Source organism: Coenobita brevimanus, chromosome 97 (assembly GCF_032717465.1).
Source record: "Coenobita brevimanus isolate Jiangsu-jjx chromosome 97, ASM3271746v2, whole genome shotgun sequence".
Lineage (NCBI taxonomy): Eukaryota > Metazoa > Arthropoda > Malacostraca > Decapoda > Coenobitidae > Coenobita > Coenobita brevimanus.
The window spans coordinates 12,739,497-12,763,573 of NC_137050.1; the positions used below are offsets into that span (position 1 = coordinate 12,739,497).

Genomic DNA, 24,077 nt, shown 5'->3' on the forward strand with positions numbered 1-24,077 from the left:
CACCTCCTGACTATTGAATGTGAAATTAGTTCAAAGTGGCCGGCAAATGTTGTGACTGAATTTACAGTTATTGAGTGTTTAGGATTAATTTTTGTTTTTTACTAGAAGACAATGCAGTTTTTTACTCTAGAGATCATGGTGTTATCAAGAGCAGTTGACTGTCCTAACTGTAATTTACCATGTAATTACAGAAAAGACAATTATTAATGGTACTGTGCATGCTAGACAGCCTTTAAGAAGGTACAATTTTTGCATTTTGAAGGGTAGGTTTGAATGAGATCAAGTGGTTAATGTTGATTATTGTGATCATATTACTTCTCCCTTTATTTTTATCATAAAACAAGTAAGATACGATTCCTGCCTTTTGAAGGTTAGGTTTGATTGCGATTAGATGATTTATATTGTTGGGGGGTCTGGGGGGTGCAGCCCATTAGGATAACTTTCTGTTTGTGTGCATGATTCAATTTATTTCTACCATTTCTTTTAGACATTAACCTGTTAAGCTGTGCAGTCCCACCCAAACTCCCAGTTCCCCACCATTCTTTTGTTATCATCCTAGGAGGGTTTGAAAGTTAAATTTAATCAATTCATAACAGAAAGCACCAGTAAAACATAGTCATATTTAAAATCCATGGTTGTCCAAAATGGCAAACTGACTGGCTAGGATAAGTTTGGTTAAGTTGGCATAAAATTGGTTAGGTTAGTTTAAAATATCAGTAGGTTAACAAAGATTGGGCTAAGTTATGAAAATTTAGGTTAGGTTCAAATAAATGTACACTGATAAGGGTAATTTCATGAAAAAATGGCATTTGTCTGCCATCGCACACCACAGGATGGTCTGTTAATAAACACTTTTTTTTTTTTTTAAATTCTCCTCACCACTTTAAAAAGAAATTGAAAACAATGAAGCTGGAAAATCTATCTGTCTGTGTATAGTCAGATGCCATAATCCCGTAAGGGGTGGCCGTTTGAGTTAGTTGCTTAATGGGGAGGGACACTAATCCCTCTGCCAGCCCAGTTGTTGACACATAGGGAACACTGAAAAAGCAGTCAGAAAATACTTAAAGAATCCCATGAAGAGCTAAGGTAAAGAAAGAGCAGAAGAAAACTGAAAAATAAGGTGATCCTATATCTCCTTAAACAAACTACCATGGGCATCCAGACAGCCTATTTAAATACCCTAAAATAGGTAAAATTTGTTTGTTGTGTATACATTTTGTAGTTCAAGATCAACAAGCAGTTACCTGTGTTGCATATTGTACTAAAATTACTTTCCTTAAGAATGTGAAAATGTAAGACAGGTGGAATTGCAGTGTCCATTTGATTTATGTTATACGTCAAACTGAAGGTCGATATACAAGGATACATGGCCACCTGACTGAACAAAGGACAATTTTTTTTTTTTTTTCCTGTTTTTGATTACAGGTTGAATATGTATGATATGTATCCATATAGTATGAGGGTGCATAGTATAAACCCACATAAAATTGAAATCAAACTGTAATTCCATTAGTTACCCACCAAACAAGATTTAGTGTATATCAAACCTGAGTTCTAGACAGTATGGCTGATTCTGCTGAACGTTGGCTATATCAGACTATCAGATTTATGTCAGCCCCTTTCCCCAATTGGTTCAGTATAGCAAGGGTTCGTTGTAATTATTGTTTTATGGTATGTTTTATTCTGTGCAAAATACATCCTGGTGATCAATGAAATGGGCTTAAATTGTAGTTAAAATGCATAATTTTGACTGTTACTGTTGGAAACTGTCAGTCAGCACTTGGAAAATAGCAGATAATTCACATATGAAAGGTAATGGGTCCTAACCCATCTCAGGAAATTGAAACAGATATAAGGCTGAGGCCTTGCTTTAGACATCAGAGCTAAGGCTGAGACTTTAAGAAAATCACAAGTTCAAGATTTAGGCTGAGTCCATCCTTTCTCAGAAAGCCTCAAAGCTGAGTACAAAGCGTTTTAAAAAGAAGCATCGTTAAACCCTGACTAGGACCAAAGATGGTTTTGAGGGCTGGGGCTAATAAACAAGGCCATCAAGATGTTGCTTTGAGGCCAGGGCATCATATCTTCTCTGTAAATGGCATCCTTTGGTCCTAACCTTGGTAACATGCGGTTCTGATTTTAATATTCTTCAGTCCTGACCTCAGCAGTTGGATTAGATCTGGGGAGAATCATTTGGAACCACCATTAATCTGTGGCAGCAGGAGAGAGAGATAGAAGTATTGGACTGGTGGCTGTTGTTCTGTCTATCTATCTATCTGTCTATTGCCAGACTCCACAATCCCGTATGGGGTGGCCATTTGACTCTGAGTTATTTGTTTAACAGGGAGGGGCACTAACCCTCCACCAACCCACTTGACACATTAGGGAGCACGTATGGTTTGGTTATATGGGTACCACCCAGTGTTGTAAATGGTTTCTTGGCTTACAGGAAACCATTTGGCTTGTCACTCAATGTAAAGCCACCTGTAACGGAAAGAAAAGCATTAAGTAGTGACAGGAAAGATGGGAGAAATAGGAAGAGGGGAGGGCAGGCACAGAAAAAGAATGTAGTAAATAATATATTTATATAGAGATATGAAATAAATTCGTGAATTCTACTGTACCTGTATTTAGTGACAGAAATAGGAAAGTACAGGGAGGTGTATGACAAAGAAATGGAATGACAAGGTTCAGTACTTGGAGCAATGATAAGTTCATTTATAATAGATTCATTGAATAAAATGACAGAGGCAAAGGAAAATAAATGGAAAGTAGGAGAAATGAAGTCTATCTATCTGTGTATCTACTGCCAGACGCCACAATCCCGCAAAGGGTGGTCATTTGACTTTGAGTTATTTGTTTTACGGGGAGGGACACTAACCCTCCACCAACCCACTTGTTGACATGTAGGGAGTACATATGGTTTGGTTATATGGTTACCACCCAGCATTGTAAATGTTTTTTTTTGGCTTACATGAAACCATTTGGCTTGTCACTCAATGTAAAGCCACCTGTAAAGGAAAGAAAAGCAATAAGAAGTGACAGGAAAAATGGGAGAAATAGGAAGAGAGGAGGGCAGACACAGAAAAAGAATGATAGAGGCAAAGGAAGAAGTAGGCAGCACAAAATCAAGTGAGTGGATGATGGTCACCACCACCTACCACTAAGAAGTGAAAGTAAACCCATAAATTTTTCAGTATGACATCATGGTTATTGCACCAAGAAAAGGAAATACAAGAAACATTAAGGACCATAGAGGTGTTCCAGAAATCAAAGAGGCCGAAAAATGAATGAGAACAAAATAGAACAGTCAGCACTGACTGGGAAATGTAGTAAGCTAGAAATTAACAGGAAAAAATTTCAGGGAACAGGAAATCACAGATACTTGAGAAAAATGCACTGCAGTTCCAAAAAACTGAAATCCAAATTTTTTAAAATACCAGTTTTTCCAAAAAAAATTTAGAACAGTTCATTTATTATTATTTTTTTTTAATGTATTTATTTTTTTTAAAGAATATACAGGGTGCAGATTGGCCTGGGAGGAAGGTAGAGTTCCAGAGGATTGGAAGGCAGGTACTGTACAATTATTCCCCTGTACAAAGGAAAAGGGGAAAAAGAAGTGTGTGGTAATCATAGTCACATTTATCTTCTTAGTGTAACAGAAAAAGTCTATGGTAGGATACTTATTGACGGAGGCAGGGAAATAACAGAGTAATTAATTGGCGAAGAAAAGGGAGGTTTTAGGAAGGGAAGAGGTGTAGATCAGGTATTCATCCTTAGGTCTTTTGTGTAAAAGTTTCTAGAGAAGGGAAACAAGTTCTATGCAGCCTTCATGGATTTAGAGAAAGCATATGACAGTGGATAGACAAGGAATGTGGAAAGTATTAAGAACATAACGAGTAAATGGTAAGCAGTTGAATGCTGTGGAGAGTATGTATGAAGGTGCTAAGGCTGCAGTGCATGTGGATGGTGAACTGAGTGAATTTTTCTGTCTGAATGTTGGATTGAAACAGGCATTTGTCATGTCTCAGTGGTTGTTCAGTCTACATATGGAAGGGGTAATAAAAGAGATACAAGGTAGGGCAGTGGATGAGCAGCCCTAATGAGAGAGGGCAGCGTTTGGAACCTTCCTGTACTGTTGTTTGCAAAAGTGAAGATGAAGGGGAACTGCAAGGTCTGGTGAATGATTTTGGAAGAGTGTGTAAGAAACAAAATCTATAGGCAAATGTACGGAAGAGTAAAGGTATGGTCTTAGAGAGAAATGATGTCACTGAATGTACAGTGAAGTTCGCTGATGAGGAAAAGGAAAATGTGATTGCATTTAAGTACTTGGGTAGGGTGATGAGTAAGGATGGAAGTTTGGAGGATGAAGTGCTTCAAAGGGTACAGCAGGGAAGAAAGGTTGCTGATTCTTTGAAAGCAATGATAAGAAATGGAGAAGTGAGCATGGAAGTACCAACTCTGATGTATGGAAGCAAAGCTTGGCCCGTGTTGTAAGGACACAAGTCAAGAGTGAGAGCAATGGAAATTTGTTATTTGAGAGGAGCATGTGGAGTTACATGGAGAGACAGACTGACAATTAAGGAAGTGAAGGAGCACTGGGAAGTGGATGTGGATGTGATAGTAGAATACAATGAAGTTGTTTGGCCATGTGGAGAGGATGAAGAGTGAGGGACTAGCGAAGAGAGTGTATGTGAGTGACGTTGAAGGAGGGAGAGGGAGGGGGAGGCCAATGATGAGATAGAGGGATGGAGTGGAGAGGTATATGAGAGAAGAGTGTGTGAGCTGGGGTAAGGGTAATGAAATGGCTGGGGACAGGACAACATGGAGGCAATTTGCTTTTGGTCACCCCTAATGGGATTAAGGTCTCTGGCAATAGATAGATACTGTAGATAGTTGTTCCTCATTGTTTTGTATCATTTGTCACTTAAAATTTCATGAGCAAATAAAAGAATGTACTGTATTTGTAACAGTCTATGAATAACCTCAAAATTGGGTACGGTATTGCATTTTGTAGAGGTTGGTATTAATAATTATCTACCATATAATACCATGTACCATCGGTAAAAAAAGTATCAGCACCCTTTCAGTGTGAGACATTATGATACATGGACTATGATTTACAGGAAATGACACGGCTATGTCGCTTTGTATGCTTCATTTGTGTTGTTATCATGTATTTAACAGATATATAGCTGGATTAATCAGAGAAACATTGTACTACATGATAACTTAATCATTTTTGTGAATTAAACTGGCTTGCCAACACTACAGATTGAACCAGAGATGAAGTATTTCATATCTTATCTGACCCCATGGTGCCAATACTTTTTTTATCGAGGCTACAGTCCTTGTCTTACATTAACAGTATGGTTGTACTGTAGGTTACAGTCACTCATATAGTGTTGCCATGCTTTTATTGCCTCTGTCAACATTGCAGGAAATTGAACCTGCTTGATATGTTCACCACCAGCATCTTTACAGTTGACCATACAGTTGACCATCAGTTCTGTGGAATAATTTTTGCAAAAAATTATTGTCATCATCAACATCATCATTATCATCATCATCACTGGATTTATAGATGAATTAAATCAAACTAACTCATAATTTACCAGTTTGTCTTATTATGCAAAACAGTGTAACAATGGAGGAATGGGAACAATACTTTTCAAAGAATCCTGCCCCTGGAGCATATGCCTTGGCCTGTGCACAGCTTAAGGAGTTTTGTGAAAGGCATGCCAACTACTGTCCCATTGTTCTTGTGACCTCTGGGGGCACCACTGTCCCACTTGAACGCAACACAGTCAGGTATGTTTACCCTAGGACACATCGTAACATTCTTTGATTTTAATTTTGTCTCCGTTTTGTCTCATTCCTGTGAATATAAACTTGGTGAACTGTGGGTATGCAACTGCTTCAGTTATGGTTTTTATATGATAGATCTTTGGTTGATGAATTTATCATTATAGCATGAGATGCATGTACTGGATTAATTTTCAAAGAGGGATGCCAGTACAGTCTGAATTGATGTATACCAGTACAGTCATGACGTGATATGCGATGGGGTTACATCAAGTGAAGACTTATCTCGTAGTGATTTATGGTAAATTGATGTCAGTTTAACATGGGTTCAATGGGGATACGTTTTTTGGTCAAGGGCCACGTAACCTAAAATTTCAAAAAAGCTTACCCAGTCAGGCTTGCCTTCAGTGCTGTCAGTAGCACCGTGCTCTACACTAGGGGTAGTATCCTTATCCGGCATGATTTTCAAGTCACTGGTTTCAGTACAGTATTTCACGCACAGAAAGTTATAACTTTATTTAGAGCACACATTGCACTATTTGTTGCATACTTGAACTGTTATTTAATGATAACGATGGTGTTTCAGTGGCCTTGGATGTTAGTATAAAAGGGAGATGATCACGGTTCATGTAAACACTGGTAACCATCTTGGCTCAAACATCTGACTGTTGGCTTGTATGAGTGGCACCATGTATGCATGAGATTGTCATATGTGGTCATCATAGTTATTGTATAAGCAGATTCCACTGTTGTTTACCAGGAACTGGGTATTTGGTAACTATTGATTTATCATGTACCACACTTTCGTATACTGGGTCATGATTGTACATTGGCTACCTTATTAGGATGGTAATGACATGAGACTTCCCAGAGTTTGCATTCCATATTATGTCTGTCTCAGACTAATAGTGCAGTATGCAATCAGATCACCACTTAAGTGAACCACGGGACCAAGAGAAGTATGAGTTAGCAAATTTGCTTATAATTTATAAGAACAGTTCATTTTTAGATAACTTTTGGAACCTACCCTGTATCACGATTTCTCAGACTATGGATCGTGAAAAGGATTCATGTAGGCCACAAGATGATTCTGAAAACTAGATATAAATTTTGTACTTAATCACAGATTCATCAGCAGTATTGCTAAATGTCTGTAGTTACTGGTATATACCTCTGATTATACATATTAGGGATGCTCTTCCATGTTAACCCCTTCACCACAAGCTTAACCCCTTAACTTCTTTGCCATGAGCTTATCTTCCCGCAAGTACCATATCTGAGTAGTGGGAGGAGAAGCTAGGAAGTTTCAAACAGCCCTCTGATATCCCCATAGTAAAGCATTGGCTTTTGACATCCTGGGTATGTCCTCATATGCTCCTGATGCCTAGAAATGATGTTCAGGGTATGTCATCATGGCAAAGGGATTAAGCATGATCAAAGGAGTGTAATTTGAATGATGCTATTCAGACCAGGTTTGCCATGAAGAGTAACATGTGAGCAAGGGAAGGCCTGGTAATCTCTGTTTGAGGTACAGAAAACCAAATATCATTCCAAACTAGAGCTTTCCTGCAACATGCAAGTGCTGGTAAGTTTCTCAAAATGTTGCCTTGGCGTTGTCATTTTTATGGACGGATGCAGCCTCACCAATATACAGTATATATGTATTCTCTGAGACTAACTTTATTCTGTGTTCATTAACATATTAAACATTTGAACTACTGTACGGTGATTGACAGTTCATGTCTGTTATACTGTATATTAATGTATCAGTATGTTATCTGTGTCGTGAGATACCAGATTTTATGTGTGTGAGTAATATGTCCTTGCTTCTTTGTTGTTGCTGTTCTGACCAATCTGCAGTGCCTGTATATACAGCGCATATTTCATGGAGTAACATATGACACGGGACACACCTTCAAGAACCACATACAGGATAGAAAGGCAGAGCACCTGCACACTTAATGCACATGGAGATCTTGCAGGGTCAGACTTTAAGCAACAAAAAGAAACGCTCTCCCTACTCTGTAAACAGTTTATCGAATCAGTGATGTACTGTACTGTGCGTCCACAGCATGGACCTCCTGTATCCAAGAGCAATTATATTGAATAGAATGTTACCATTTATCCAGCAAAATTTAGCATTTTTACTCCTAGTTTTAGCATTGTTTGTTTTAACTGTTCATGTTCTTGAAATTTTGCTGCCATATCACCAGGCCTTAGTGACACCATGGAATTATATCTAGTAATTAATTGATTCATTCATTCTCTCTTGATTCAGGTGCATGGCTTTGCAGCTAAAATAATACTTATTTTTTTATTTTTTAGGAAAAAACATAATTATTTCAAAGTCCTCTTACATTACTCAGTATCCTTAATTTCTTTATACTAGTTCTGTATTAACCAGTACTGTGAATACTTCAGAGCCACCATTTATTGCTTCATTTACAAAGTCTTCAGTATGCTTGCATACATCAGTCTTGGCCACCTAATGGCTGCTCTTCATGTTGCTCGATCTCTGGCAGCCACCCTGTTCAGTCCCTCGTCTCTGAAGTCACATTCTGTGACCTCATCTTTCAGTCTGCCTCTTGCAACCTTGTCCCCAGTATTCACATGTCTCACTTTCTGCACTCATCTCTCATCCTCCATCCTTTCAGTATGCCCATACCATCTACATCCACCGCAAATTGACGTAGGACCTAGACACAGAAAGCTATGGGAGAGTTGTCTGTCTTTGCTTTGTGTTTCCACCTTTACCAAGTGAATTTTATGGGCAAGATGTAACTGGCAACTCCTCTGGTGTTGGCGGGAGGTGGTGAAACACTCAGCACGTCAGTGCTTGCCCAAAAGTGAGAGTGGGAGTATATATTCCTGTCGCTCCGAGCTTGCACCTCCCTCTTTTTTCGTATGCATTACTGTTTGCCCTGTTATTTTCCTAGAGTCAAGTTGTCGTGCCTGGAAAGTACTGCTTAAGGGATGAGAAGGTCCGTATCATTGCATGGAGGCAGGATAATGTCCTTATCAACACGATTTGCGAACGTACTGGACGCGCAGAGTTGACTGTCATGAAGATTCTTGCTGCAGCGCGTGGCCTGCCACCTGATGTCATACCAGGGCACAAGCATGGTGGTGGAAAGAAGAGGATGACTTCCAGAGGTACAGATACGCTTCTGAAGAGGGAAGTAATCAAGAATCCTCGACTGACAGCAGCAGAATTGAAGAAAATGCATCCCCAGCTGCTACAAGACGTCTCAATTCAAACTATCCAACAATGCTTGCAGAAGGAGCTGGGTTTGCCAAGCTGCACCGCAGCCAAGAAACTGCCACTTACCGCATGAAGAAGCAGCACATTCAGTTTACCAAGAAGTATGCACACTGGACATCGGATGAGTGGAGAAAGGTTATGTTTTCCGATGAAAGCACATTCCAAGTGTTCCAGGTGTGTTCTGCCAAGGTTCGTTGCCCTGCCTTCCATAGTCGATATGACCCTGCTTACATGGTGCTGACTGTTAAGCACCCACAATCAGTAATGGTATGGGGGTGTTTCTGAGGTGAAATGGGAAGGGGAGGCATCTGCTTTCTTCCCAAGAACTTGATGATGAATAGTGGCCTGTACATTCAGGTTCAAGGTAGGGCAGTGGATGTGGGGGTGGCCCTAATGAATGAGGATGAGATTTGGAAGCTTCCGGTGTTGCTGTTTGCTGATGATACAGTATTGTTGAGTGAAGATGAATGGGAGTTGCAAGGTTTGGTGAATGAATTTGGGACAGTGTGTAGGAGGAGGAAGCTGAAAGTTAATGTAAACAAAAGTACAGTTATGGTGTTTGAGAGGAATGAAGTCACAGAGTGTGCAGTGAGGTTGGATGGTGAGGATATGGAGAATGTGAGTGCATTCAAGTACTTGGGTAGTGTGATGAGTAAGGATGGAACTTTGGGGGATGAAGTACGTGAAAGGGTACAGCAGGGAAGAAAGGTTGTTGGTACACTGAAAGCAGTGATGAGAAATAGGGAGGTGAGTATGGAAGTTAAGAAGTCACTGCATGATGGTATTGTGATCCCTACCCTGACGTATGGAAGCGAGGCATGGACCTTGCAAGAGGGGAACAAGTCAAGAGTGAGAGCAGTGGAAATGAGTTACTTGAGAGGAGCATGTGGAGTGACGTGGAGGGACAGGTTGACGAATGAAGAAGTGAAGGACCGTTGTGGGGTAGATGTGGATGTGGTTGAAAAGATTAGGAGAAATACACTGAGGTGGTTTGGACATGTGGAGAGAATGGAGAATGAAAGACTGACTAAGAGGGTGTATGTAGGTGAGGTGGAGGGAGGGAGAGGGAGGGGTAGACCGAGGATGAGGTGGAGGGATGGAGTTGAGAGGTATATGAGGGAGGGGGGGGGTGAGTTGGGGGGAGGGGAGTCAAATGGTGGGTGACAGAGTGACTTGGAGGCGTTTTGTCTGCGGCCACCCTTTGCGGGATTAGGGCGTTGGGGCTATAGATAGATAGATAGATAGACATTCAGGTTCTGAAAGATCATTTGTTAAACTTTTTTGTTATTCATGGGTGCGACTTTTTCATGCACGATTCAGCTTCATGTCACAAGTAAAGAAAGGTGACAAAATGGCTTCAGGGTAATCGGATTGAGGTCCTCGACTGGCCTGGTGACACTGCGGATCTAAATCCGATAGAGAACTGCTGGGCAAAGGTTTAAGAAAATCATGGCAGAGAAGAAGACACCCAATCTGGACAACCTCAAGACTGAACTGACAAATGTTTGGCACAAAAAAATGTCCTTAGATTACTTTAGAGATTTAAGTGATTCCATGCCAAAACGCATCCAGCTGGTCCTGAAAAACAAGGGAAACATGATTTCATATTAATGAATGGCATTTCGTGAACAAACATTGTAATATACTGTACTATGATTTCTGTGTTTTTTAACTTGCCACGTCCCGTTGACATATATATACATCCACATGTTTTGTCACTGTCAGTCCCGTTGATGTATATAAACACACATCAATTCCAAGGTCCTTAATTTGCACAATTTTCAATTTTCGCGCGTATTTTTGGTACGTATACATGGGACACCTTCCTCTACAAAATGCCATGCAGGGACAATGCCTTGCCCCGTATGACCTCTCCCCCTCCCCCACACATCATTGTCTCAGCAATTCACCTGTTACCAGTGACCTGGCCAGTAAAGACATGTCGTGCCACGGTACGAAATTCAGGGCCAGAGTGATTCCCCAATCAATGACAATGTGGAGGACAAAGTTTATATAGCATTAGAGGAAGAAATAGTCAGAAATGATGATCAGGTAATGTCGCCAAAAAAGGTCAGGTATGTTGATGTGTTTGGTAAGCGAAACAGTGCTTATATTGCCTTATATTACTGTGTGAAAACCAATACAGTATACTCCCGTACTGCATATAAATTTGTACCAAATAAATAAATAAATACCGTTTATGAGTGGTGTGGAATAGTTACCCTCCCATAGAACTTGTTTTCTTTGGAGCCAGCCTGATAGAAAACCCAGTAAGGTAAGGGGTACTGCTACCTGTATCGAGTATTTTAAACCTCAGGTGAGCGATTTCTCTATGAAGTTTTGATGTTTCTCACCAAAAGCGGAGGTTTGAGCCAAAAGAATTTTTTTCCAAAATTGGTCGGGATTGGGGGGAGTCAGTGGTGGAAAATCGGTTGGAACGGGGCGAGTTAATACCTTGTGGGGGGAGGTCCTAAGTCAGTTTGTGGTAGCTGTAAATGTACTCCTCTTTGTCACAGCATCAATACTGTGCATTCTAGAACCATCCATCCTCTCATCTTTTCAGTTGTAATCTTAGTCCCTGCCCCCCAAGGCCTTGCATTCAAGGACACATGATGCATCCATCATATTATAGTCATGTCTGTTCATTTGAATCCAAGAATATCCTCTTCAATCACTGCTCAGATTTTGCCACCATAAAGCATTACACTCCTAACAGATGCCGCATACAATATTCTCTAGCATGAAAGGAGAGCCCTCTCAGTATCAGAAGAGGCAACAGCTCCCTGAACTTCCTTCATCCACTCCATACCTTAGACACAGAGCTAGCTCCATCCCCACCTCCAGAACATAACATGTCTCACAAATAACAAAACTCTTCCACACACAAGAGACTCATTAGCAAGATCAGTCCTTTCATGCATGACAATCTCTACATGCTCTCCCAGACACATTGCATACATGAAATCGGCATTATCACTCAATCAGTCTTTCATACCACTTCATCTCTTATGCACCCACTTATCACAAATATTGCACAAGATGGAGTTACCTCCCCTAAATCTTAATTTTTTCTCAGGTTTGTTGACAACTTCAGTGCTGGAACACGTGGTGCTGCTTCAACAGAATACTTCCTTGATGAAGGATATGCAGTTATTTTCCTTCACCGGGACAAATCTGTGGCTCCCTTCATGCGGCATCTTCATCCTGGTGTTCTTCTGGACGCACTGGAGGAGCAGGAGGGGGGCCGCCTTGCCCTCACTCAACAACATTCAGCTCAGGTAACTGTCTGCCTATCTGTCTGTCATTCTGGTACCTTGTCCATTCCCAAGAACACCCCTGTAGAGGAGGGTCATGACAGTTGACTCTCTTGGCAGCTCTGTCTTTATGCATATACCGGTATTTTGCTGTTAGTTATTCTTCTTCCATTCCCGATTTCCATGCTTTCTCACCAAATACCTCTTCTTCCCTCTTCTTCCCACTATTTCACATCTTTCTGTTTACATGTCTATACTATATTTTATATACATTATGTCACACATCATCCAATCCTACATTGCCCCATTAGGAGCGTAGGAGTCCGGGGCTAGGCAAATTGGTCCTGACATTTAAGATGAGAGTGACCAGCCTCACTCATCCCTGAGTGGCATTACATGAGCAATAAACCCCAACCATCCCTTGGATATAAACCTTCACCAGCTCAATCCAATTGGAGTGCCTTAATTACCCACTAAACCACCAGGCGCCATAATTTGGTTATATGGTTACCACCCAGCATAGTAAATGGTTTCCTGGTATACAGGAAACCATTTGGCTTGTCACTTAGTGTAGAGTCACCTGTAGACAGAAGAAAGAAGGAAAGAAAGAATGACAGGAGAGGAAGGAAGGGAAGAAAGGGCACGCATCTGAGAACAGCACTACATCGAGTGAGTGGATGGTGTATATTAATACACAAAATTAGGTTTAGGTGTATACTGTGTGTTGGTTCATTAAATATCATTACATATCACATTTGTTCATCATGTTGCTTAATCTCTGTACGATGATGACTTGGTGTTGACTGCTGAGAATGAGAGGGAGGTAGTGGAGAAATTTGGAAATGGAGAGATGGAAAAGAGCACAAGGGTTTGAGGGTAAATGCGGATAAAACAAAAGTGATGAAATCCAGAGCTGGTGGTGGTACTGTCAGGGCAGAGGGAGTGTGACCATGTGCAGTTTGCCACAAGGACATAGGAAGTACAGTACTTCCATCTTGTGCAGTGTTTGTGATACGTGGGTACATAAAAGGTGTAGTGGCATTAAGAGGAAGGCTGCATGATGATGCTGATTTTGTGTGTTCATTGTGTCGGGGGGTGCATGTAGAGGTTGTCAGGTGTGAAAGAATTGATCTTACTGGTGAATCTCTGGAGTGCATGGAATAAGTTTTGTCATTTGGAGGACATGTTTTATGCTGGAGGTGGGGCTGGAGCTTACTCTGAGGCTAGGGAAAGGGGTGGCTGGAGGAAGTTCAGGAAGCTGTTGCCTCTCCTGACACTGAGAGGGCTTTCCACCTACGCTAAAGGGGTGGCTGTTTGTCCTTAAGTTGATTATTTTATGGGGAGGGCCACTAACCCTCTGCCAACCCATTTGTTGACATGTAAGGAACATGTGAATTGGTAGTGTGGTTATCACCCAGCATTGTAAATGGTTTCCTGGCTTACAAGAAACCATTTGGCTGGTCGCTTAATGTAAAGCCACCTGAAAGGGAAAGAAGAGTAATAAAAAATGACAGGAAAGATGGGAGAAAATGGAAGAGAGGAGGGCAGACACAGAAAAAAAAAAATGATAAATGTGAAAGAAGTAGGCAGCACTACATCAGGTGAGTGGATTATGGTTGCCACCACCTACCACTGACCTTTGTTTCAAATTCTAAAAACATTATCTAATTTGCCCTGTTCCGATTTATTTCAAGTCTGGAAATCCTTCTCACAAAAACTGAAACTTTTCATTCATAATCTCAGGCATGTCCTCCTCTTGTTCATAGACAGATTCACCAACTTTTTGTCTTACAATCTTTTCTGTTCTTTTCATTTTTCTATGTGTGTTTCTATAAAATAATTTTGGATCAATTCCACACCTGTCCTCTATGTTTTCTCTTTATTTGGCAGCATCTTCTTTTCTAATCATCATATAACACTGTGTAACAAACTTAAACCAATTTTTTGTTTATGTTGACTTTTACACTATTTCTGATCAGTGTCAGTGCCTGGTTTCTGAATATGCTATTTGTTTTTGAGTAAATCTAGAGTTAGAGGAATTATGCAACAGCATATGTATCTTACAAGGACAGGAACTGCAATTTGTTACCATTCTGAGAATGTTGAGAATGTCAAAGAATTTATATATTTCCAGGTGTATATTATGAATATAACTAGAAAATGAGCAAAGAGTAACATCACAAGGAATGCAGGGCGCATAGTCTCTAGAAGTGCACTTTTGATCTTGACTTTCTTCTGTAGCTGTGATGACAGTCGCGCAGCAATCCCCCCCAAGGGGTAGGCAGTGGCTCAATTGGTAGTGAGGTCGCGTGCAGTCCTACTGGACCCAGGCTCGAATCCCCGCTGGGGCAGGGAACACTTTAAGGATTTGAATTTCATAAAAAGCGGACTTTACTGATCTTCCAGAAGACCCGCCGACTTGTCTAAAAAATACCCCTGCTAATACCAGTACACCAGTCCTGTATGAGACAGCCCTAGCATGTATTCAGTATCGACGGTGGGTGTTAGCGCTGAAGTGGTGACATGTGGAAGTGGATGGTATGTAGGAGGACTACTGGGCCTTGTTAGCAGGCTGTGAAGCCTATGCCCAGGGTTGGACACACACGCACACACACACACACACGCACCGCTCGCTGGTGCAGTGGTAACGTTCTCGCTTGCCAACCGGTGGACGGGAGTTCGCGCCTCGCTCAGGTTGCGAAAAGTTTCACTGACGAAGTGGGTGGTTACTGTCCCCCTTGAGCAAGGGGACGGGTGTGTGCGTGTGTGAAGGTCACAGCCTTGCCCTTAGATCGGACTATATGAGCTCTCAGCTCCCTTCCGGGAGGGTAAAAGCTGACCATCACGACCATCAAGTGATCCTGACCGACCCGGTGAATTACACACACACACACACACACACACACACACACACACACACACACACACACAAACGTAATCACCCATCATCACCTCGTTCCACCTGCCCTGATATCTGGTTTCCATCATCAGAATGTTCTGGTGGAACTGTTTGCCATGCTCCTTGCTGACTGCACCCAAGTTGGTTTTGAAGAAATCAGGGTGGGAATGCAGATAGTGCAATTTGGCATTCTGCATCCAAGCCGGTGGAATGCTCCATTCAGGTGACTGCTGAGCTGTGCGGAATCTGGTCCCCTCTGGTTGCCAGGAAAACCTTCCACAACCCCTCTGAAAGCATTCCAAGCGCACTTTTTATCATTGGTTATTTTACCATGAGTTCACGACTTGCATGCATTCTTCGAACTTGCGGCCTATTGAACATGCCCTCCATCACCTTTGCCACACTCAGCTTAGGAAACATTGATCGGATATGCAGAAACGCATCGCCCTCCTTGTCGGTGGCATTCACGAATTGTTTCAGAATCTCAAGTTTTATATGTAGTGATGATAGCAATACCTTCTCTCTGGAGATCAGCGGAGCTCTCAGAATGTTGCATGAGCCTGGTGTGAGACTCTCTCTGAGAGGCCAGTCTTTCCTCACAAAATGTTCTGCATCGCTTTGGCTGTCCCACAAGCATAAAAAACATGAGTACTTCTTCTAACCGCCTTGCATTTCAACTAGGAATGGAATCATTTTGAAATCCCCACAAACCTTCTAATTGTGATCTGAGTACTTAATCTTTGTCAGACAAATCTTCACATTCTCATAGCCTTCTTTCATTTCCATAGAATGTGCACTTGGAATTGATGGGCGTTTGTTGCCGTTATGCAAAAGTACAGCTTTTAGGCTCTTCACGGGACCATCTATGAAGAGTCGACATTCTGAGGTCTTGTAATCCACTCCCATGGCATGGAACAAACTCTTAACATCTTCTCAAAATTTGAAGAAGGATTCAAACTTGCCGTGGTGATTCCTGTGACTCAACTTGCAACTGGGATCCAACAAGTTCCATTCACTTAGATGTGACACCAGCAGCTCAGCATTGGACTTGGTGAGTCCTAAATCTCAGACCAAGTCAACCAGTTCTTGCTGATTGGGAAAGTGTGGAGTGTCTCGGGAACTTTCTCCAACATACGATTTATCATTGCTTTCCCCTCCATCATCGACGATGTCCTCATGGCCAGTGACAACTTCTTTCTGCAGGAGGGACAGGAATCACCAGCTCATTGTTGTGAGGCACCAGAGAGATTGAAGAAGGCAAATTTAGATATGCAGTGTTCTTTCTGATCTTAATGCTGTTTGCACCACTTATATCAACCATGCAAAAATACCAATCGTTGTGGTGATTCGAAGGCTCTCGCGACAATCTCGGAACTGCGAAAGGCATCTTCTTTCTCGCTTCTCATAGCCAAGCTTCAAGCGCAGAGTGACAGCTACCACAAGTGCAGTGCGGAGCCCAATCCTTATCTTGATCGTCCATTGCCGCGCCAAAATATGCTTTGTATGCATGAGCAAATTTGGTATCAAGGTGGATGTTGTGTTTGATCATGTTTGGTCCAATATATTTTCCACATATATAACAGTGTGTATCGACTGACAGCTTGCAGGAACATTTACTGGTCAGTCTCATCAATAGAAACGCCTTTAGGAATAACTCAGAAACACATCGACCAGCCAGACTAGCAACGTGAGACTAGCTCATCTAATGAACTGACTTCATCTGCGTTGCATGATGCAGTTATGATCACATCAGCGACATCTGCATGGACGCAGATGGTGTGTGTGGGAGTGATGTGGTAAGCGATACATCAACCATTACATCGGCGCGCGGTAACAAAACTGGAAATAAACAATTGCCAATTGTTGACAAAAACCTAGATATAGACAAACAAAACATACAGCACTGAAATCAGTGTGGAAAACTGAGTCTAAGAAGACCAAAAAAATTGAATAAACAAATTCTTTGTTACACAGTGTAATCATTTTGTAATCTCTTATATCTCTCGCAATGCAAGTTTACTCCTGTTTTTTCATGTTGTGTTCTTTGCTTAATTTCTTTTCTCCAGTGCTGTTCTACATTTGTCATTGAACCATTCCTTTATCTTTTTTTGTTTAGTTCCATATTTGAGAGTGAATTTATTAACATCTTCATTGTATATCCAAAATGAGAGTAAGGTATTTATTTTACACATTTATTGTTTTGCTTTTGAAGGCTCCAACATGCTTGCACGCATCGGCCTTGGTCACCTAATGGCGGCTGTACATGCTGCACGATCCATGGCAGTCTCCCTGTTCAGTCCATTAACCCTGAGGTCACACTTAATGACCTCGTCTCATGTCTTTCTCGGTCTACCCCTCGCAACCCCACCCCCAATATTAACACTTGTCACCTTCTGCACCCACTTATCATCCCCCATCCTCTCCACATGCCCAAACCCTCTCAATCTACCTTTCCTCATCATAGCACCAATACACTCCTCCACCTAATCATTGTCATTTCTGTACATTTGAGCCTGTGAATATCCTCTTCCTTTACTCCCCAGGTCTTTATACCATACAGCATCACACTTCTGACACATGCTGCATACAAGGGCCCCTTAGCATGTAGGGAGAGTCCTCTTAATGACAGGAGAGGCAACAGCTCCCTGAACTTCTTCCAACCACCTCTCACCCTAACCACAGAGCTAGCTTCAGCCCCACCTCCAGCACATAACATGTCTCCCAAATATCAAAACTCTTCCACACAATCAAGAGATTCACCAGCAAGTTCAATCCTTTCACGCCTGACAATCTCCACCTGCTCTCCCTGACATGCCTCACACATAAAATCAGCATTATCTCGCAGTCTACCTCTAATATCACTACATCTCTAGTGCACCCACTAATCACAAACACTACACAAGATGGAATTACTTCCCACGCCCTTGTGGCAAACTACACATGGCCACTTTCCCTCTTCTTTGACTGTACCGCCACCAACCCTAGATGTCATCACTTTTGTTTTATCAGCATTTACCCTTAAACCCTTATGCCCCATACCATTTCTCCACTTCCTAAATCTTTCCTCTGCCTCCCTTTCATTCTCTGCAATCAACACCAAATCATCAGCATACAACATCTCCCACGGAAGTCCATTTCTGAAGTCATGTGAGAGGGCTTCAAGTATCATATTAAACAACATGGGACTCAAAGCTGACCCCTGATGCACATCAACATGCATGAGAAACTCATCACTCAAATCTCCATTCATTCTTACCTGAGTGTGAGCACCCACATACATGGCAATAACCACCCTAACCAGCCACTCCTCCAACCCAAACTTTCTCATTGCCCACTTCACCACCTCTCTAGGGACTCTATCAAAGGCCTTCTCCAAAATAACAAAAACAAAATACAGATCCCTTTTCATTCCAGTATATTTTTCCTGAAGCTGTCAAACAATGAATATGGCATCAGTGGTCCCCCTGCTTGCATAAACCCAAACTGCATCTCATCAATATTCACTCTTTCTCAAATCATACCTTCTAGAACTCTCTCCATTACTTTCATTATCTGATCTAAAAGCTTTATACCTCAATAATTTCCTCTTTCCAGGGCATCACCCTTCCCTTTGTACACATTTACAAGTACACTCTTCAACCAATCATCTGGCAACACACTCATATATAATCATATTTATCAGGTCAGTGACTAACCTCACCCCTATATCTATAGCTTCATTAAACTCTTTCCAAGCATATTCTTTGGAATAATCTCTCAATGCCATGAAATTAGCTTTGCTAAAATTATACCTATCATCTGTATGCTTTTTCCTTCCTGTTCCAAGTTCATAACCTAAGATTCAGTTACAGGTACTAAATGATCACTCTCCTAAATGACAATAGTACTTTAAATTTTGGATATCATTTGAATCTTTTGTAAGCACAAAATATAACCTAGATGGTTCATCAGATCTCATTATTGTGTTCTGCTTGATATTCTGAATCATTAAATTATCTGTTGCCAGTTCATGTAATTTGTAACCCCATATGTTTTTATATTATTGCCTGTATCATTCTTCTCTCAGTTTACCACTTTGCAATGAAAGTCATCAGTTAGGACTAGTTATTTTCTTCTTTGTTTGGTGGTAGGAGGGGGAGCTCACCATCCACTCACTCTATGTAGTGCTGCTCTCAGGTGACTGTCTTTTCCTCTCTTCCTTCCTTCCTTCCTTCCTCTTCTTTCTTTCCTCTTCCCTCTGTCCATGAATGACTCAACACTGAGAGACAAGACAAAATAGTTTCCTGTACACCAGGAAACCATTTATTATGCTGGGTGATAACCATATAACCAAATTATGGCACCTGGTGGATTAGTGGGTAATTAAGTCAGTTTGAGCTTGTGCAGGTTTATACCCAAGGGCTAGTTGGGGTTTATTGCTCATGTAATGCCACTCAGGGATGAGTGAGGCTCGTCATTCTCATCTTAAATGTCAGGACCAACTTGCCTAGCTCTACACTCCTCATGGGGTAACACAGGATTGGATGATGGATGGATGAATGGATAAGTTTTTTCAGACACATCAGCATATCTCTAGCCATATCCTCATACTTTTCATCATTCCATGTTCTTATTTAGGGTGACATATAAGTCACTCCTGTTTCCATCTTTCTTCCTTTATTGTTTTGTAATTCTATTGTTAAGGCTTCTGCTATATGTGTGAGAGAGAGGTGGGAGGGCTGAATTCAGTTTTACTAGCAGTGGGCAACACTGTACTTTATCTGACTTCCTTCCAGACCTAATTATTCGTTATGTTTTTCTCATATTATTCAACTCCACAGTGCAAATGGAGTGGAAGATTGATGAAGAAGGTCTATGAGAGTGAAAAAGGTGGAATAAGGGAAGATATAAAGTAGCAATGTATGTTATTGGAGGTTGGATGGATATTAGGTAGGGACTGAAATGCCTGAACTTCAATATGCTAGGGGTATCCTTCACAGAATTCAGGATCAGTTAATGAATATTAGTAAGTAAACGAACTTTATTCTGGTGAGAGCATTTATTAGTGTAATTGTAAATTGTATAGATAGGCATTTCTGTCCAATTCATTCCTTTAGTTTTTCTTTCCAGGTCCATCCCATTTGGCAGAGCTACCAGCGTGTCAAGAAGGAAAAGCGGCTATTGTGGTTAAACTTTACGACATTGTCTGATTACCTGTGGCTGCTGCGTGCAGCAACTCAGTGTCTGCAGCAACATGCACCATCCAGCCTTCTTTATCTTGCTGCAGCTGTCTCAGACTTTTATATTCCACAAGGTAAGAATTCTTGCACATCTGTAAGATTTCCTACATATACCACTACAGTACCTCAGGTTTCAGAATGCATTCCAAGTAAGAGACCTTAACTATCATCCTTTCGTGATAGTTAGAGAGACCAGCCTCTTTGAAGGAACCCTGTTGTATTGCAGTGAAAAGCTTGTGCTACCATTTTAAATGGAGCTACTGTTTGGTGGTTAAGTGCAACCATGCTAGGCAGTAGAGCTTGGAATGAACTTGATTATCAGAACAAGTCTGCCAGAATTAGCATACTTGGGAAGGAGTCTCGAATATATTTCTAATCAGTTCCCTGTCATAACCTTTATTTGTTTTTGCAAGGGTTGATTATGAACTCTCATTTTCCTTCCTGCAGAAAACAAGGCCCACCAGCCTTGGCCAATGTATATTTACATTATTATAAATAACACACACACATATTATATAGTATATACAGTATATATATATATATATATATATATATATATATATATATATATATATATATATAAACCGTGCCCTCCACAGATAACATATCAGAGCACAAGATCCAATCCAGCTCAGGCCCCCTGACAGTGACTTTGGAGCTGGTCCCGAAGATGCTTAGTCCCCTGGTATCTATCTGGGGCCCAGGGCTGTTTGTGACATCTTTCAAGCTAGAAACAGATGGAGGGATGCTCATTGAGAAAGCTACAGCAGCTCTAAGAAGATACAAGCACAACCTGGTCATTGGCAACCTTTTACAAACCCGTCGGGAGGAGGTGACATTGGTAACTGAGGGCAACAGTTGTTTGGTTAGACTTTCAGAACAGCAGAAACAAGATAATGTGGAGATAGAGAAAGTGATAGTTCAAGAAGTTTGTAGTAGGCACAGAAATTTTATTTCAAGACAGCTGCAAGAAAATAATACAGCTCAGTAACCTTACTTAACAGTGCAGTTGTGGGTAAAGGTTGTCATCATAATTGTCTTGATCATCCCAACCCATTTTCTCTCTTCATACTTGGTGGAAAAAAAGAAAAAAAAAAAAAATCCAGAGCACAGCTCAACAGTTTTTCTTAGAGAGATAAGGAAGTTCATGACAGAATTTCTCCCCTCCTGTGGTGTGTGAATTACAAGGCTTCTTACAACACAAGTAACAGATATTGGGAGCAAATATTTCTGTGGCAGGACATGAAGAGGTTTCCACTCAACTTTCTGCTACCCAATCCTACCGCTTTTAGCCATCTTCCTGAACACAAGGGGAATATTTGAGTCGTAGTCTTCATCCCATACCTCTAGTGATAAGATTGTAATTTATCCATGGCTGGTATAATTTTACCTCCCTGGCTGGACAAAGAAAAGAATTTCTTGGACCAGTTAGTCCTAAAAAAAAAAAAAAAAAAAAAAAAAAATCTGTTTAGCCTGCTTGGAGGTAGGGATATGGGCTTTAAAACTGCCAGTGCCACCTGAGCAGTGGGGAATCCCTGAGCCAGTTGTTGCCACCTAAGTTGGTTTTCTTCTGTCACCTCATGTTGGCCTTGTTTTTTTTTTCCTACGGTCTTATGTTTAGTTTAATTATGATATATCCATCATGGTCATTATTAACAAATCAAAGAATAGTTCATTGGAAAAATGAGAATATAATACTGTACACCTCTTGCCATGCTGGCATGACTCCCAGCTAGGTGCCTCACACAGCCAATAGTAAGCCATAACCTGCCAGCTGTGTCTTATATATAAGTTCCACTTTCCATGGCATTAATGTATAAAGCACACTGTTAGATTAGAAATATATATTCTCTGTGGTTGGTGATGGTACTGAAGTTTATTATCCCTGTGTGGTTGAAATTTGGTAAAAGGAGGAACTTTTTATCAGTGCTTTGTGTCATGATATTATCATGTTTTGGCACAATGTTGGTACTGTATAGCACTGTATCACTGTATTTGGGAACTTGATTTTATATGAAAAGTAACAAAAGTAGCTACTCTCAATACAGAAACTTTCCAGTGAGACATTTAGTGTTTAGTTTAGGACAAGGTATAAAGAACTTCTTACAGCATTTAAAGGGACAGTTGTGTGTAAAATAGCCTGGAAATTGTGGCTGATATTTCCACAAATTCTCTTTTGCCAGCATGGTATCCTTTTGTGATGGTGAGAGAAAAGTGGCTGTATTTTTAGATCACACTGTGTCATCATTACTCATGTTTACTAATTCTACCTTTTGCCCTACTAAGTGCATTTTCCATTTGCACAAAACATGTACATGGCACCGTCAGCCTGTACCCCACCCTGTTTTTCATGGTGACCAACACATTTTGCATAGCAAATCAACTGGCTGACATGGCTAAGTAGCTGACTGACATTCAAAATACCTGCCACAGACAAATCTGGATTAATGAATAACAAGTGGTTCCAGCAGTTCAAAGTGGGTAGAACATCCACCGAAGACGATCCCAAATCTGGACGGCTTTCCACATCAAGGGACGACGATCACGTTGGGAAGGTGTGTGCTATGAGCCATGAATATCATCACCTGTCTGTGAAGTTTCCGAAGAAGTAGGCATTATAAAAGTTTGTGCCACAGTTTTAATTGAGGGTGTATCATGTTGCCACAAAATATGTGCCATGTCTGCTGACAGCTGAGCACAAAGAGAACCGTGTCATAGTAAGTCAAGGGCTGTTTGTTTGAATGTTATGAAAACTTTCTGAAAAATGTCATATCATGTGATGAAACATGGGTGTACAGCTGTGTTGTCGAAACAAAAAGTCTGTCGTCACAGTGGTTATGAACATCATCACTGCAGCCTAAAAAAGCACGTCATAGTCACTCAAATGCGAAGGTGATGTTGATTGTCTTTTTTATATTGGAAGGGCAATGTTCATCATGAGTTTATTTCACTTGGTCAGACAGTCAGTTAAGAGTTTCACTTAGACATCCTTAAGCATCTGAGGGAGGTAGTGCAAAGAAAGAGGTCTGAGGCATGGACAGGCAAAACCTGGATGCTGCACCTTAGTAATGCAGCTACTCACATGTTGCTCCTCATGCATGACTTTTTGGCAAAGCTTGAGACGACTATCATCCCCCAGTCACACTACTCTCCAGACTTGGCCCATGTTCCCCCCACCCCTCCATTGAAGTCTGTCCTGAAAGGTCGGTGATTTCAGATGATAGAAGAGAGAGAAAAAAAATTTGCCAAGTGCACTAAACATGTTCACTCAAGCACAAATACCTCGATGACTAAGTGATATGGTAGGGTGTGGCTAGTGTTAGACTATAGCCTAATTTTTTTTTTTTTTTTTTTTTTTATGTGTCCGACTCTGGGCAAAGGCTTCATGGCCTATATCTCGGGGGCAGTAGCCTATCCCAAGGCCCAGTAGTCCTCCTACACCTCCACATGTCACCACTTCGGCGCTAACACCCACCGTCCATATTGAATACATGCTAGGACTGTCTCATACAGGACTGGTGTATTGGTATTAGCGGGGGTACTGTCGGCGGGTCATCTGGTAGATCAGGAAAGTCTGCTTCTATGAATTTCAAATCCTTAAACTGTTCCCTGCACCAGCCGGGATTCGATCCTGGGTCCAT

At 41.2% G+C, this 24,077-nt stretch overlaps 1 protein-coding gene across 1 annotated transcript; it reads left to right on the forward strand.

Annotated features, from left to right (window-relative positions):
• Positions 1–5,644: 5,644 nt before the first annotated feature.
• On the forward strand, positions 5,645–22,200 carry Ppcs (phosphopantothenoylcysteine synthetase). Its single transcript, XM_080283403.1, has 4 exons — positions 5,645–5,808; positions 12,141–12,342; positions 20,327–20,510; positions 21,036–22,200. The coding sequence occupies exons 1-4, from the start codon at positions 5,645–5,647 to the stop codon at positions 21,425–21,427; spliced, it is 942 nt and encodes a 313-aa protein (XP_080139529.1). The 3' UTR covers positions 21,428–22,200.
• Positions 22,201–24,077: the final 1,877 nt, after the last annotated feature.

Bases quoted from the DNA above. Each gene is read 5' to 3' on its own strand.
- Ppcs (XM_080283403.1), top strand. From the start codon at position 5,645: ATGGAGGAATGGGAACAATACTTTTCAAAGAATCCTGCCCCTGGAGCA. The intron at 12,343-20,326 runs GTAACTGTCTGC...TTTTCTTTCCAG, and splicing joins CTCAACAACATTCAGCTCAG to GTCCATCCCATTTGGCAGAG. The intron at 20,511-21,035 runs GTAAGAATTCTT...TGCCCTCCACAG, and splicing joins AGACTTTTATATTCCACAAG to ATAACATATCAGAGCACAAG.